We start from the raw sequence: 16,993 nt of genomic DNA on the forward strand, positions 1-16,993 counted from the left end.
CACGATGACAGGAGAAAGTGCATCCCTGCCATGACATTGCTGAAAGGCAGAAATACCTTTCAAGGCGTTTAAGCACTGATCTGGATTTATGTTTGCTGTTGTTTAGTCGTTTAGTCATGTCTGACTCTTCGTGACCCCATGGACCAGAGCACGCCAGGCACTCCTGTCTTCCACTGCCTCCCGCAGTTTGGTCAGACTCATTATGGTAGCTTCGAGAACACTGTCCAACCATCTTGTCCTCTGTCGCCCCCTTCTCCTTGTGCCCTCCATCTTTCCCAGCATCAGGGTCTTTTCCAGGGAGTTTTCTCTTCTCATGAGGTGGCCAAAGTATTGGAGCCTCAGCTTCAGGATCTGTCCTTCCAGTGAGCACTCAGGGCTGATTTCCTTCAGAATGGAGAGGTTTGATCTTCTTGCAGTCCATGGGACTCTCAAGAGTCTCCTCCAGCACCATAATTCAAAAGCACCAATTCTTCAGCAATCAGCCTTCTTGATGGTCCACCTCTCACTTCCATGGATTTATGTTTACCTCCCAGGAATGCCCAGTCTCTACCAAAGAGATGTAAGATGGTAGGAAGTACAGTTTGAAGTAGAAAAGCAGCAAGTGGTTGAGAAGGTGCTTTACCCTCACCCTCCCTTCTTTTTCCTTGCAGCTACTCTCTCTCTCTCTCTCTCTCTCTCTCTCTCTCTCTCTCTCTCACACACACACACACACACACACACACACACCTTTTCTCCCAGTTGCTTTCTGGAAGCATGTTTGCTCTGTCCAGTGGGAACACAGCTGGCTCTTCACTGTATTGTTCCAGCCTGAAAACACAGTTCAAAAAATAAAATAAATGCTGCAACTTTTAAAGTTATCTAGCGTATAGTGGCACTACTCAATCACAAGCAGGTGTAGTGGTTAGAGCATGGCCCAATCGCCTTCTAAATCTGGCCCGCAGATGGTCTGGGAATCAGCGTGTTTGTACATGAGTAGAATGTGTCCTTTTATTTAAAATGCACCTCTGGGTTATTTGTGGGGCATAGGAATTCGCTCATTTCCCGCCCCCCCCAAATATAGTCCAGCCCCCCACAAGGTCTAAGGGGCCGTGGACCAGCCTCCTGCTGAGAAGGTTTGCTGACCCCTGGGTTAGAGTATCAGAGCAGGACTGAGGTAATCCAGGTTTAAATCCTCATTCAGTCATGACCCTCACTGGGTGATCTTAGATCAGCCACTATCTCCCAGCCTGACCTGCCTCACAGGGTTGTTGTAAGGGTGAAATGAGGGGGGGGGCAGTAAGAGCAATGAATGCCACCTGGAGCTCCTTAGAAGAAAGGTGGGATATAAAGGTAATGAACAAATAAATAAATAAATCTTGACACTGCTCTGTGCCAAACAAGTCCACTTTTACAACTGGCTCTCACGCAAGAATGCCCCAAAGACTCAAGAGTCTGCATTTTTGCAGCAGCAAGAATACATAGTCATATGTTGACAAAGGCATTTTGCAAGGGGTGCAGATCAGACCGCTGAATAAAACAAGTTCCTACTGGAATATTCATAAAATTGTACATGCTTATATATATAGAATAGGGACGCAGGTGGCGATTTGGTCTAAACCACTGAGCCTCTTGGGCTTGCTGATCAGAAGGTTAGCGGTTTGAATCCCCGCGACTGGATGAGCTCCCGTTCCTCGGTCCCTGCTCCTGCCAACCTAGCAGTTCGAAAGCACATCAAAGTGCAAGTAGATAAATAGGTACCACTCCGGCAGGAAGGTAAATGGCGTTTCCGTGCATTGCTCTGGTTGGCCAGAAGCGGCTTAGTCATGCTGGCCACACGAGCCGGAAGCTGTACGGCAGCTCCCTTGGCCAATAAAGCAAGATGAGTGCCGCAACCCCAGAGTCGGCCACGACTGGACCTAATGGACAGGGGTCCCTTTACCTTTATATATATAGAATAGATATAACTAGATCTTTCCACCAACCTGCATCTACCGAGACATGGCAGAGCAACAGTTCCTTGAAACCAAGAAGGATGTCTCAGCCCCCCCCCCCCCCAACACAAACAAGAAGTTTGAAGAGCTGAGGGGTATATAATAGAGAGGCATTGGCCGAATGCCTTTGGTGTACACCTGTATTTATTTTCTCCCATTATTGTCACTGGTTGAAGAGGTCTGTGGTTGATTTGTTTGTTTCAGAAATGCAAAACCTCTTGCACAGAGAAGACAGCAGTGCTGCCTTCTTGAGGTCTGTGAAATAATAATAATAATAATAATAATAATAATAATAATAATAATAGAATTTATATTTATATCCTTTGCTTCCTTCCCCCTCTCCTGCCCCAATGAGTAACTAGTGCTATTTGGAGATGGACAGGCTGGTATTGGTTGGGTGAATAATGGGTGACTAAATCAGTTTTTGTATTTCTCTGCAAAGCTGCGCTAGATGATAGATGATAGATAGATAGATGATAGATAGATAGATGATAGATAGATAGATAGATAGATAGATAGATAGATAGATAGATGATAGATAGATAGATAGATAGATGATAGATGATAGATGATAGATAGATAGATGATAGATAGATAGATAGATAGATAGATATAGATAGTGATGATAGATAGATAGATACAGATATAGATAGATAGATGTAGGCTTAATTGAACCGCTGTGCATCAATTTATGCACACCTGTTCCATCAAATCGATGTACGTTTATATGCAAACATATATGACAGGTATTTTGGTATAGTGACTGGACATAAGGCACAGACGCCAAGCCATGGAGAAAGGTTTCAGAAACTGTCCTGGACTTTCGACGCAGAGAAAAGTGAAGCTCCTCTGCCCGATCTGCAGGACATGAAGACACCAACCCTCTTCCAGAACCAAGCGGTTTTTGTTCTGTTCTGTTTGGGGGTTGTTGTTTTGTTGCAGATCCTTTTGCTGTTGCTTCTGGAAATAATTCCTGCCCTGGACCAGCCTCCCTCTGAGCGCGCCCAGCCACCCTCCCGAAAAATAAATAAATGGCAACCTCGTGCATCAGCATCAGAAACGCCCCTCTAGCACAGACAGCAGGTCTAACAAGGAAGGATAGAAATAATAAAAAGAAAGAGCTCTCCCGGCTGGTGGCGAAGGCGGGCACAACCGCCAGCTTCTGGCCAGCCCCATTTGCTTCGCATTGGGCGAGCCGGCGCGCTTTGCAAGACCCAGATCCGTCGCGAATGAAACGAGGAAGGGAGGCAACGATCGTGGATCGACTCGCAAGCTGGAGCTGGAACAGCCCCCCCCCCCCCCCCCCCCCCCGCTCTGCCAGCCCTCTGAGCTCAACTACAGGCGGGGACTGAGAGAGAGGGAGCGAGACTGGAGTCGCGGGCGCACGCGGAGCTGCAGTGCGCTATCCGTGGTGCTGAACAGCCGCACTGCCTTTCCCAGCTATTCTCCCCACCGCCAGCGCTGGCAATTCGGATCAAGGAGTAGAGGTGAAGGCGACCCATCAGCACCGCCAGGTTTACCAGAAGCCACTTCAGGGACGTTTTGGGGGCTTAAAAAAAGAACCTGCACGTTCCGGGGAATCAGAAGTACTTTGAAAAAGAAGATGGTGCGTGTTTGCTCACGTCTGGGTTAAAGGAAGCGCTGGGCTGGAGGCTGCGATTGCGGGCTCCGGGAACTGGGGGTGGGGTGGGGAGAGAAGATGAATGGCCAAACTAAAGCTTCTGAAGTGGAAGCGGAAAGAGAAGTACCCAGGGGTAGTTCTGTATGAATAAACAGGAAGGTAAAGGGGAGGGGGGTAAGCTTGGTAAAGTACCATTTGCTTTTGGCACACTATGTTGTGAATTAAGTGTGGGTTAATCTGGAAGGGTTGTATAGAGGGCAGGTGGGTTAAGGAAGGGGTCCAGCTGGATGACCTCCTGGTCCTTTTTTAGCCCCTTTAGTTTTAGTCTGTTTTCTTCTTTAAATTTCTTCGTTTTGAAGTGCATGCCCAACAGTTGCTTGGTTTGGGAGGGTGAAATCTATAACTCTGTCTTTCTGTGTGTAAAGAGCAAGTCAGGTTCTTGGAGTGATACCAGCATGCTAACAAAAACAAAAGTCACACCACCCCACAGGCGAATGCTCTGTTGCATATGGCAAGCATTTCGCTGAAAAAAATCCATTTTGAACATAAAGATCTACAAAGAGGGATGCAGGTTAGTGAGCTGAAACCTAAATAAAGCTCTGCTGATATCTCATTGATATAGGTCTTTCCAACCCATGGGAGATGCCCTCAAAGTTGAAGCAAGTGAGAAAGGGAGAGGCCAGTTGGATGGATCAAAGTGACTTAAATACAGATTAAATACATCAATAAATGCTGTCTGAATGTACACTCTGGCAGCCTCCAAGATTGTGTTGAAGGCAGCTGGCCTCTGTTTCCCTGCCCTTGCTTCAAGTAGCTTTCCAGATACATCTGGCACACAAGAAGGCAACTTCCACAAAGAATCTAGGAGACCCAACAGAGAAGAACTATCTATGTTGGTCATGTGTCATTGAATGAGCTTTATCTCCAGGCCCCCTCAACTAAAAGGGAGCAGGGGTTAGCAAGGAGTGGGGTGCGGGAGGATGGCCGTTTGCAAAGAGATCACTTACTCCATTGGGAATCCTTCAGGAAGAAGACGACACCAGATTCTGTCGGCCTTGCCTACCATACCTCACTATTACTGAAATGGATTGAATACATTTGCTCATTGCTAGCCTTTGGTTCAGATAACAGCTGGAATACAAAGAATGTGGCCAAGTGGAGCTATCTGGGTTGGGAAAGTAAAGCCATTTCTTACACCTTAATGGCCAGTGAAGTCAAGAGCTCAACGTTGAACTGCAAGAATGACAGAACCCCCAGCATGGCTCTAAAAAAATCTGTGGTCCTAGGGTGATGTGGGGGAGCCCTGTGGGATACAGATAGGTGGAATTCTTTGTTGACATTGAACATGACAAGCCAAGATTCATGACTCAGAAAAGAAAGCCTTACAAAAAAAGGACCCAAATTTTCCTCTTGGACTCTTTAACTGGGTGGTAGCTCCATGCCGCTGTCTCCAATGAGGTGTTGGTCGCTGTCCATCACCTCTATGGTGCTGAAATTTGGATGATGTCTATCAGGAGATCTCAGGGCTGCTGCTGCGTGTCGCATTTCAACGAGGACAATGGTAGGTTTGTCCTCTTAGCGGTGCTCATCATAGCATACCTGACAGCTGGAGCCACCATCTTCTCAGCCATCGAGAGCCCATCTGAAGCAGAAGCTTTGCAGCGTTGGAACTGGACCCTTCAGAACTTCAGCCAGATCTTCAACATTAGCCTCCCTGAGCTACGGGCCTTTTTAAGAAGTTATGAGGCAGCCATGGCTGCCGGCATCAGGGCAGATGCCCTCCGACCAAGATGGGATTTCACAGGAGCTTTCTATTTTGTGGGCACAGTGGTGTCAACTATAGGTAAGTCTCTCTCTTTCTCTCTCTCTGTCAAATGTCTAGAGTCAACACCACATTCTTAAGAAGTAAAAGGGCAATAATGTTACAGATGGGTAGCCGTGTTGGTCTGCCATAGTCAAAACAAAAAAAATTCCTTCCAGTAGCACCTTAAAGACCAACTAAGTTAGTTCTTGGTATGAGCTTTCGTGTGCATGCACACTTCTTCAGATACACTGTATGTATGTATGTATGTGTGTATCTGAAGAAGTGTGCATGCACACGAAAGCTCATACCAAGAACTAACTTAGTTGGTCTTTAAGGCAATAATGTTGTTCACCACACCATTCATAGATTCATCCATTTAAACACAAAACCGAAAATGCTTCCTATTTAGAAATGTGTGTATGTGTGAAGTAACATTGTTCCAAAACAGAGAAGCCTAGTGGTCTGAGTAGTTTGCAAGCTGATGTCATTTTGTACAGTGTTGAATAAGTTATTTTCAAATTATTTATTTATTCTCTTTCTTACCCGCCTTTCACCAGAAGGTCTCAGGGTGGCTTACAGCATATATAAACATAATATTATTTGAACTACAACAAACATTGATAACCCTACCCATAAGCCCAAAACAATAATTCCAAATGTTGTACACCTTTCTCTCTCAATATGTTTGCATTCTCATCTTCCTTTCTCCACTTGCCTGCTACTTATTTTGCCCGCCCCCCATTTTGGTATCCCAATTCCTTTCTCTTTCCTCCCCCCTGGATCTGTCCCTTTTTGTCTCTGTATCCCACCCACCCAAACGCTCATTCATTCTCTCCTTTTCATCAACGTGCCCCCCCCCCTTTTCATTTAGGTTGAAGTCCAATGTGAAATTTGAAGAATCTGTCTTATTAGCATCTACGCTAAGGGTGTTTTCACGCTATGTAAGATCACATGAAGCTTTCGTGTGCTTGCCACTATAAAGATGGGAGGCCCAATTTAAATATAAAGTGCATTCTGTGCAACATAGATTTGCATTCAGATCACCATTTTCATATGATTATATAACCATCCTTTTGATACGTTTTCAGGTGTGAGCTTTGGATCAGTTTGAATGTAAACCAGCTGGTCTTTAATGTGAATAGAAAATGCCAATTAACTAGAGTGCACATTTTGGGTTGGAGTTTTTTTCTCTCTCCTGTAGTCCTGCCTGCCTTGCCAGGAAGTGCAAATATTGTACAAGAGGTTCAACTGCACTTTGTAGTGTCACTTCTGAAACTGATCTGCAGGGAGGAGGAGGAGGGCATGGGAGGGAGTTAAGGATTAGGAGTGGATGACATTTGCAAAGATTGCCAGTGATCATACATATGGTATTGTTGTTTTGTTGTTGACTTCATTTTCCCCCGCCCCAAAATGGAAGAGTGTGGGTTGAGCGACGCACACGTGTGTGCCCCTTTCAGAAATCCAAACAAACACAAACAGCTGCGACACACTTTAATGAAGTAGATGAGGTGAAGTTCAGAAGTGGTGTGTGTTTCTCTTTCTAGAAAGCTTTCCTAAGTTGCTATAGCAACTGGAGTTTGGAAAGTGTTTGGAAAGTCAGGATGCCTCTGTTAGACACACACACACACACACACACACACACACACACACACACACCCTACCACCACCACCACCTGCCGTCTCCCTACTGTGTAAGTAGTTGTCTATATACTGGATGTGGAGTTAATGCAAGGGGCATACTGGCGACAAATGGTCAAATTCCTGCTCCCTGCCTCACCCTCATATCCACCCAGGCTGCAGACTTAGGCCCATGGGATTCCATAGGTCTGGAGTTGCAGTGTAATTCAATCAATTTGTGAGTAAGCCTTACTGCAGTGGGGCTTACTTCTGAGTAGATATGCACAGGTCTACTCTATCACTGCTGCTAAAGTATTTCTTCATTTTCCCCATCCCCAAGTTGAAACCAGATTGAATTGTCCTGAAACTCTATATCCGCAGAACTCTAGGCAAAGAGAAATTCTGGATTTCTCCACAGCCATGAGATATCCCCCTCCCTTCCCTTACACTGATCAGCATAATTTATCTTATGATTGCCTTGGCGTGAAATGGAATTAAAAATGCATACTTCAAAGCATACTTCAAAATGAGTAAATAACATCTGATAGAAATAGGAATCAGACTATTTTTGCGAGAATCTTTGTTTGCTTGTGAGTTTTAGCCCAAGAACAGCCATTTGCTCTCTCTGGTCTTGGGACGTGTGTAAGAGTTCCAGAATTTTGTGCAAGAAAACGCATGGAAAATTGATCCGTAGATCAATTGGGTTGCAGAGACGAAATCAGATTTAGGGTCTGTGCACATCCCATTTGCTCAGCGTTCACCCTGGGCTTTGCTGGTGTGACACAGGCATGTTTTTATGGCATGCCACCTGAAGATACATTTAACTGTGCCTATACTTCTGTGCAGAAGAGGGGCAGACAGGGGGCAAGGGGAGAAAATGGAGGAGGGTGGGATTGCAGGGAGAGAAAGACGGGTGCGCACCCAATTTCAACCCCAGCTATGCTCACCACAGCCCTAATTCCACCCACTTTGGCCATGCATTCTCTGTGTATCCAACTCTCCTTAGCTCCAGAGAGCTTCTGTCTTGCATGCAGAAAGCCCCAACATCTCCAGGTAAATCTGCAAAGGACTCCCATCGGAAAACCTTGCAGAGTCAGTGCTGGCACCGGGCTAGATGGACCCGTAGTCTAACTTGAGTTAAGGCAGGTTCCTATGTTTCTACAACTACAACAAAAATGGTTCCCCCTGGATAGGGAATGACTAAAAAACATTCCATTAATGGTCCCTGCAGGTCAGTCGAGGGTGAAGGTGTTTGATGAATGGCATTTTGAGGGCTGGTGGCTACTGTCTGCCGGCAACATCCCACCTGGAGAGAACAAGTTGCAATGGTTCAGTTGCAGCCCATGAAGCAGACGTGTGAGGGTTTGTGTGTGCAAGTGTGTGTATTTGCTGCTGGTTCGGGACATGATATTTGCTTCTGAGATAAACTGATACTGCTTTAAAAACTAGCACTATCTCCATTGACATCTGATTCTCTCTCGCCCTCTCCCTCTCTCCCTCTCTCTCTCTCTCTCTCTCTCTCTCTCTCTCTGTCTGACCAGTATATTCCCCTCATAAGCAAACAGGATCCATAAAAGGTTGTCTTCCTGAGATGTCCTGTTGCTCAAGGAAGGGCTATGAAGCACTAGGTTAGACCTGCTGAGAGAGACCATCTGTCTCAACAGTATGCTCAAGAAAGGCTGCCCTTCCTTTGCTCTGCTGATTTCAGTCTAGCTCCTGCTTCGTAGTAGGTGTATAACTAACAGCAGCTGCAAAGATGCTGGTGGATGCTGCTCATGGGATCACAGTACGTTGGTCCTGCAGATGGCTGCACTAGTCTCCAATTCAACTCTGAACACAGTTCAAAGTTTGGGTGGTTAAAGCCCTAGACGGCTTCAGCCCAGAATACTTTATGGATTGCTTCCTACACACACCATGCTATCTTTTCCTTAAGAATGGAAAGAGAGGCCCTTCGCTGTGTCTAGGATGGAAGGCGGGCAGGCTGGGACAAGAGACAGGGCCTTCTCAGTGGCTGCACCCAAATTATGGAGCACCTTGCCCCCTCACGTGCAGCCAGACCCTCTCCCTCACTGTTTTCCCCCAGCTGCTAAAGGCCTTTTTATTCTGACCAGTTGTTTTTTTTATGGGACAGAAAATGCTTTTGTGATTTTTTCAAAGAAGTATTGATTCTGTTTCTTTTTTGTTTCTTTTCTTTTTTGGGGAACAATGGGAACTGCAGTTCTGGGTAGGCAGGCAGAAATCTATAGCAGAGGGTGGTTTTTAATCTTTGTTGAAAGCTGCCCAGAGTGGCTGGAGAAGCCCAGCCAGATGGGTAGGGTACAAATAATAAATATTATTATTATTATTATTATTATTATTATTATTATTATTATTATTATTATTATTATTACAAGATCCAGGATTCCAGAGGGTAGAATAATCCATGCAAGTTAAACTAGAACAAAATCAGTATTGATATGTGGTGTAGACAACCCCCATGCTCTCCCATGTTCTCTCTTCCCCAGCTCAGTTTTTCTACTTTTCCTGTGGCTCACTGGTGCAAGCCATCTCATGTCAGGGGCAAGGGCAGTCCATGGGTCCTCAGCATTTGAAGAGCAATGGCTTGCATTGCTCAGGGGAAGCTGGATAAAGTGCAGGGTTCAAAGCACATTCTCTAACGCTGCACTTATAAGTAAGGATGTTGGAATTTATTGGTTTAATTTCATTTTAAGGGCTCGGGGCGAATTCAATGAATAAGGACAGGTATGCATGTGAGGTGAAAGCAGACTACATGCCCCTGGAACTCCTTTGACAGCAAGACTCCCGTTTTGTTATTGAAACAGGGAATAAAAAGAGGAGAAGTAAAGGTGGCTTTTTTGCCACTCACAGCGACTAGTACTTTGACTGTGAGTAATCTCATACTTCTTGCAGTATCTCAGGAAGGCAGCGTCCAACATTGGGGCTTTGTCTCATATGCACCTGGAAGCAATTTGACTATTTATGCACTTAACCAGTCAAAAAGTGGGTAATCCACCAGTTTAAAACTGTTTAAACAGATGACAGCCCCAATCATAATAAATACTTACTTTCAGCAATTGTGCCCACTCGACCTACTGTTTTGATCCAAGGAGTTTGCAAGAAATATTAAAATGATCAATAAAGAAAACAGTGAAAAACAATTAAGAATAATTAAAATTAACCACGGAAGAGGTTAAAACACACCCACATGCCTGAATAGAACCATAGATTGCAGGGACCCTGGGGGTCATCAAGTCCGGCCCCTTGCAATGCCTAAATTAAAAATGTTGCAAGGAGGCACCAGGAAGAATACAGCACAGGCACCCACCTGATGTCAACAGATGGAGAGTTCCAAAATGTAGGTGCTGCCACGCTGACAGAACAATTTTGGAAGTGCAGAACAATTACCGTATTTTTCGCTCTATAAGACACACCAGACCACAAGACGCACCTAGTTTTTGGAGGAGGAAAACAAGAAAAAAAATATTCTGAATCTCAGAAGCCAGAACAGCAAGAGGGATCGCTGCGCAGTGAAAGCAGCGATCCCTCTTGCTGTTCTGGCTTCTGGGATAGCTGCGCAGCCTGTGTTCGCTCCATAAGACGCACACACATTTCCCCTTACTTTTTAGGAGGGGAAAAGTGAGTCTTACAGAGCAAAGAATACGGAATTTTGTGGTGCTTGTGCCACTTCCGCAGGCTGAAGGGGTCGAGTGGGGGTATATGGGGTGAGTCGATCCCACAAGCAAACTGGCCCCCAGCGTGTTTTATATGCCCATAGTGACACCTTGAACTTGGCTCAGCAGGAAATCAGAAACCCCTTGCAGATCTCGGCTCTGCAGCATTCTGCACGAGTTGCTGCTTCCGGATCTGGTGCAAAGGAAGCCCCACATAGAGTGCATTGCAGCAACGTAACTTTGAAGTCACCAGTGCCTGAACTGTTGAAAACAAGGTGCTGAGAACACTGGAAGGAGCCGATGGCATTGTGTCCTGCTTGTGTCTAGCCATTGCTGTGAAGGAGATGGAATCTCATCCTCACCCAGTAAGGCAGTTTTTGCGCTCTTAATGTCTGATTGGTCGGAGCAACAGGGAAGGCAAACCAGCATAAAAATGGAATGAAACACTACGCCAGTGATCTATCTCCCTTGAAAGTTCTGTCTTTTTCCGTAAGTGGCGCAGTTCTGCAATAGACTCCCCACCCCCACCCCCGGCTGAAATTGCTGCTCTGTTTGAACTGCTGTTACAAACAGCAAATTTCAGTTAACGCACAATCAATGCCGCGTTGAGTGAACACCTCATTTGGTAGTTTCAAAAATGCTTTTTAGCTTTATTGGGGCATTTTCCTGGTGATGTATTCCTTTGGGAAAGCCACAAATGGCGTTGAAAGCTGAAGAGGCGGTTGAAATTCATTTTGTGTCTCTTATTTTCTTTTTAAAAATTGTGAGGGTGCAAAGAAAACATGCTCATTAAGAACAAAAAAAGCATCTTTTTCCTCTGACTGTATGTTTCAATCATATCCTTTGGTGCCTTCAGTCTAGCACTGCTGGGTGATTTACTTTATAAAATAATTGCATGTTCTTGTTATTATTCTGATTGCCTTTTGAGTAAGGCATACAAACTGTGGCCATAGCCAAATTATATATATAAAGCAGTATTATTCCAGTTTAAGCAGTCATTGCTTCCACCCCCCAAATAATTCTGGGAAGTGTAGTTTGTGAAGTGTGCTTAAACGCCTATTCCCCTCACAGAGCTACAATTCCCAGAGTGGTTTAGCAATAAATTCCTCTTCCTGGGGAATTCTGGGAACTGTAGTTCTGCAAAGGGAACGTGGTTCTCCTAATAACACGCAGCACCCATAGCAAACTATAGGGGGAAGCCATGACTGTTTAAAGTGGTATAATGCTGCTTTAAAAGTAAAAATGTGTATTACTGAGAACAAATGCCTGCACCTTGTTCAGATCCCCACTTATTTACAGGAAAGTTACTGGAGGATGGTTCAGACATGTTCATCACTTCATGAACACAGCATCAGGAGACAAAAGGGATGTCGAAGAACTAATGTGCAGATTGGACTAATGTGCAGGTTGGAATGTAATTATCCTTTGGATTTTTGCACCTCTCCTAATTTTATAGTACAAGTCTTGTCTCATAAAAAGTACCAAAATTTGTAAGTAGAGATAAAATACTTATTTAATTATTGGTATGGTTTTTAAAGCGATAATGCGAAATTGACATGAAGTGGTTACAGACTGAGCTGTCCACCCCTAGTGGCAACTTATATGCATTTATGTATTCATTAAAATGTTATAGCCCACATTTCTGTACCACACAATGTAGCAATGTGGCATCTCCCACCAAAGTATAAAAACAATTACAAATAAGATGACATTAAATTAAAACAACAGCGGCAAATACGAAGAGGACAAAACTCAATTTTCCTTCTGTGCCAAAGGAACCTATGAATATTTTAAAAATAGAAGCCTTCCTCCTCCTCTAGAAATTTCTACATCACCCTGTTTACATACCCTATTTTTTGCTCTATAAGACTCACTTTTTCCCTCCTAAAAAGTAAGGGGAAATGTGTGTGCTTCTTATGGAGTGAATGCAGGCTGCGCGGCTATCCCAGAAGCCAGAACAGCAAGAGGGATTGCTGCTTTCACTGCGCAGCAATCCCTCTTGCTGTTCTGGCTTCTGAGATTCAGAATATATTTTTTCTTGTTTTCCTCCTCCAGTCTTGTGGTCTGGTGCGTCTTATAGAGTGAAAAATACGGTACATATCAGCAGAGAGGAGGCTCCTGCGAGGAGCCAGCAGAGATTTTAACAAGCAGGAATTAAAAACTATAGTATCACTCAGCTTTTTCATGGTATCAGTTCACATATCTGAATTTAGGACATTACAAGAAAACAGAGGAAATGTCCTGATACAGGGGCCAATTTGGCAGTCCTGCCAGTGCATTTGCACCGCACCAACCTTCCTCCCCCCCCCCTTTCCGGTAATCAACAGTGTTCCACCTGCCAGGAAGCTAGTGTTGTAGCTCCACCCCATTTGGTGAGCCACTTCTGGGTGCCAGGTATGGGTAGGTGGGTATGCCTTGGGGGGAAATGAGCTGGAGGTTCTCCATTCCTGGTGTAAGCCATATATTAATGAAGGACTAAGTATTCAGGGGGACGTGGGTGGCGCTGTGGATTAAACCACAGAGCCTAGGACTTGCCGATCAGAAGGTCGCGGTTCAAATCCCCACTCTGGGGTAAGCTCCCGTTGCTCGGTCCCTGCTCCTGCCAACCTAGCAGTTCAAAAGCACGTCAAAGTGCAAGTAGATAAATAGGTACTGCTCTGGCGGGAAGGTAAACGGAGTTTCCGTGCGCTGCTCTGGTTTGTCAGAAGCGGCCTAGTCATGCTGGCCACATGACCCGGAAGCTGTACGCCGGCTCCCTCGGCCAATAAAGCGGGATGAGTGCTGCAACCCCAGAGTCGGCCACAACTGGACCTAATGGTCAGGGGTTCCTTTACCTTTACCTAAATATTCAGGGGATGAAACTAGAGAGAACCAGTTAGGTTGCGGCAGGAGATTTGAAATGAGAGGAGTTTAATATTAGGGAAAGACTCCAAGGACGTTGGCTCCCTTGATTTTTCTTGGTCTCATTTTCAGCTTCGAGCTTTCAGCTTTCAGCTTCGGTTTTTGTCCGCAGTTCCATCTACCACTCCTAGCATCATTCTTGGATCTTGAAAGCATACTGGCCTGGTTTTCTTGGGAGCTAAGGAGGAGGTTTTGCAATTTACTTATAGATTCTTCCTTAAGCCACTTTGGAGATAAATTTTTTTCTGGTTTTACCAAGAGGAGGCTTATATTACTGCAAAGCCAAGGGCTGATTGAGGTTAACTTCACTAAATTTTAGTTTTGGCTTTCTTAATCTGTTCAGGTCATTACTTTTGTTCAGGGATTTTCCCAGCTGTAAAGAGTAAATCTCACTGCAGTGAATTCGGTAGATAGGATGAGGAGTTTAGTTTGGTTCCTGTGGCTGTTGTTTTGTTCTTGCACCTTGGTGCTATTCCCTTCCCCTTCATAATCTCTCATTTACTCTCTTAAGATCTTAGCAACTTTCCCTGCATTCTTCTGCTTTGTGGCATTTATTCCTTCATAATACAGTGGAACATTTCCTCCGCTTTTGATCCTAGGATAGCTGGACTGCAGGGGTAGTATTAAAAGAGATGCCGCATGGAGAGTTGTTATTAGATACATTTCGTTTGCCATCTCCATATTATAATTGCTTCTTTAATTTGGTTTTAATGTAATGCATCGTTCATTTTGTATCACACCTTCACTGTTTTTAATGAATATTTATACTTTTCCACCATTTGCCTGCTATCTTAACAAGTACAGTGGTACCTCGGGTTACAGACGCTTCAGGTTACAGACTCCGCTAACCCAGAAATAGTACCTCGGGTTAAGAACTTTGCTTCAGGATGAGAACAGAAATCACATGGCGGCAGCAGGAGGCCCCGTTAGCTAATGTGGTACCTCAGGTTAAGAACAGTTTCAGGTTAAGAATGGACCTCCGGAACGAATTAAGTGCTTAACCCGAGGTACCGCTGTATTTGATTTCATTCCTTTTGACATGGCTCAAGTTCTTTGGTCACTACCCAAATGCTTGCTGGAGGAAATTAATAGAGAGGGAATTGGGAACTCACATTTAATCCTTCTGTACAGAGTAGCCACCTGCTGTCAAGGCCCATTAAGTGGTCTCTTCCGGCAACGGAGTTCAGCATGTCGAAAGAGAAGAGTTGCAATAAAGTAATTGGAACGCTCTTTATGGAATCCCACCAGATTGTCTTCAGCTCGCAGCACTGTTATCCAATTCAGCTCATGACGCAGAGTCTCAAGATCGTGTTTTGACAAATTCAATGAAAAACAAAATAATAATAAATGATAGCTTTCTGCTGCACATGAGGGCTTCTGGAAGTGTTTTTAATCAATCACGCAGTTAATCACCAGGGAGCAAAAGAAAATGATGAATATAACTGTGTTGATTAATATTGCCATATTTTTAAACACTGAATAATTTATTTGCGCTTCAAGCTAGACACATTTATAGTGCAGATTACACCCTGGCAGCCTTGTCACGGCTAAAGTAAAGGATCACAATGACAGGGCTCGACATGCCAGCGCTAGGGCATGAACCCAGTTTGGTTGCCAGCACTGCGGCAGCAGTCGCGGCCAGTTTTGCACCAAATATCCCCCCACTCTCCCACCTCGAACTGATGAAAAAGCGGCATGCAAGGGAGCTTAGTGCTTGACAGTGCACTTGCAAGGACAAACTAGCACTGTATTTACTTTGGACACTGGGTAGCTAATTGTTTTTAATTGGTTCAAGGGCTGGATTTCTCCTTGATCCACGCGCCAGGGTCACAGGTTCCCTATCCATGCTCTATATCATGCATAGTGCTTAAATGTTGCTGAACTACAACTCCCATCATCCCTAACTGTTGGCCAGGAGAGGAGATTGCTCTTGTGTTCAGCTTCCGTATGAGGGTTTCCCACAGGCCTCTGGTTGGCCACTGTGAGAACAGGATCCTGGAATACATGGGCCACTGGCTTGATGCAGCAGGCACTCTCTCTTCAAATCATAGATTCATAGAATTGTAGAGTTGGAAGGGACCACACGGGCCATCTAGTCCAACCGCCTGTGATGCAGGAATCTTTTGCCCAACAGGGGGCTAGAACCCACAACCCTGAGATTAAGAGTCTCATGCTCTACCAACTGAGCTATCTCAGGTCAATGGCTCTTCCTACTTTCTTTTGGTGCTGTACTTTGGGAACATCTGAAGGGCCAAATGTTCCCCACACATGCTCTATAGGATGATTGTGGGAAGGTTTTGCTTGCACTCACCTAAAATCTCTTACGAGTCGACTTAATCAAAAACTTTAGCTAAGGGTGAAAAAGAGGGCAGTTACTCAATGAGCTGCCTTGCTTAGTGTAGATAAGACAAAGCATAACAGAATGGGGGGAATTAAGGCAATATTTGGACTGTACTGCTGATTCTTATATCTAGTTGTTGTTGTTTAGTCATTTAGTCGTGTCCGACTCTTCGTGACCCCATGGACCAGAGCACGCCAGGCACTCCTGTCTTCCACTGCCTCCCGCAGTTTGGTCAGACTCATGTTTGTAGCTTCAAGAACACTGTCCAACCATCTCATCCTCTGTCGTCCCCTTCTCCTTGCGCCCTCCATCTTTCCCAACATCAGGGTCTTTTCCAGGGAGTCTTCTCTTCTCATGAGGTGGCCAAAGTATTGGAGCCTCAGCTTCAGGATCTGTCCTTCCAGTGACCACTCAGGGCTGATTTCCTTCAGAATGGATCGGTTTGATCTTCTTTCAGTCCATGGGACTCTCAAGAGTCTCCTCCAGCACCATAATTCAAAAGCATCAATTCTTCGGTGATCAGCCTTCTTTATGGTCCAGCTCTCACCTCCATACATCACTAATATCTAGTTGTAGCATTTCACTATCTCTGTGCAGTGCTAATAGTTATAGGTCCGTGACTGTTTTAGCCTTCAGCTAAGACCACAAACCTTAATGGTTTGGTATTTTCGGGAGGCTGAGCTGAGCTGAATGTTCTACATCAAACATTTTCAGTTTTAAAGAAAAAGAGCTTGGGAGAGTGAATGTTTCATTAAAGGCCCCTCGTTTTTGCCCCCTCACAGGTGCTTTGTGGTTCTGACGGCAATAGCAGCTGCACTCCCCAGTGTTGCTCAGTGCTATCGCCTTGTTGTTTTTCATATATTTGTACAGTGCAGAGTGAGGCAGAAAGGGAGTTAGACACCATCATGTAAGTGTGTGCAACTGTTTGTGTATTTGCCAGGCAGGAGACTCTTGGAGTGTTGACCAGCCTTCAGTTGCGTCAATTACAAGCACAATCATGGGCATTCCTACTCAGAAAGAAGTCACATTAATACAGAAATATGCATTCTATTAGCAGAAATGGGTTGC

At 44.9% G+C, this 16,993-nt stretch overlaps 1 protein-coding gene across 1 annotated transcript in view; it reads left to right on the forward strand.

The window, feature by feature from the left end:
• The first annotated feature begins 3,859 nt into the window (after positions 1-3,859).
• KCNK12 (potassium two pore domain channel subfamily K member 12) overlaps positions 3,860-16,993 on the forward strand; it is a 41,542-nt gene continuing 28,408 nt past the window's right edge. Inside the window, exon 1 of the mRNA XM_028725018.2 lies at positions 3,860-5,434. Coding sequence (XP_028580851.1) covers positions 5,092-5,434 — 343 coding nt within the window. The 5' untranslated portion in view covers positions 3,860-5,091. The remainder of the gene's footprint in view (positions 5,435-16,993) is intronic.

This window comes from Podarcis muralis, chromosome 3, assembly GCF_964188315.1.
Source record: "Podarcis muralis chromosome 3, rPodMur119.hap1.1, whole genome shotgun sequence".
In the NCBI taxonomy this organism is placed as follows: domain Eukaryota; kingdom Metazoa; phylum Chordata; class Lepidosauria; order Squamata; family Lacertidae; genus Podarcis; species Podarcis muralis.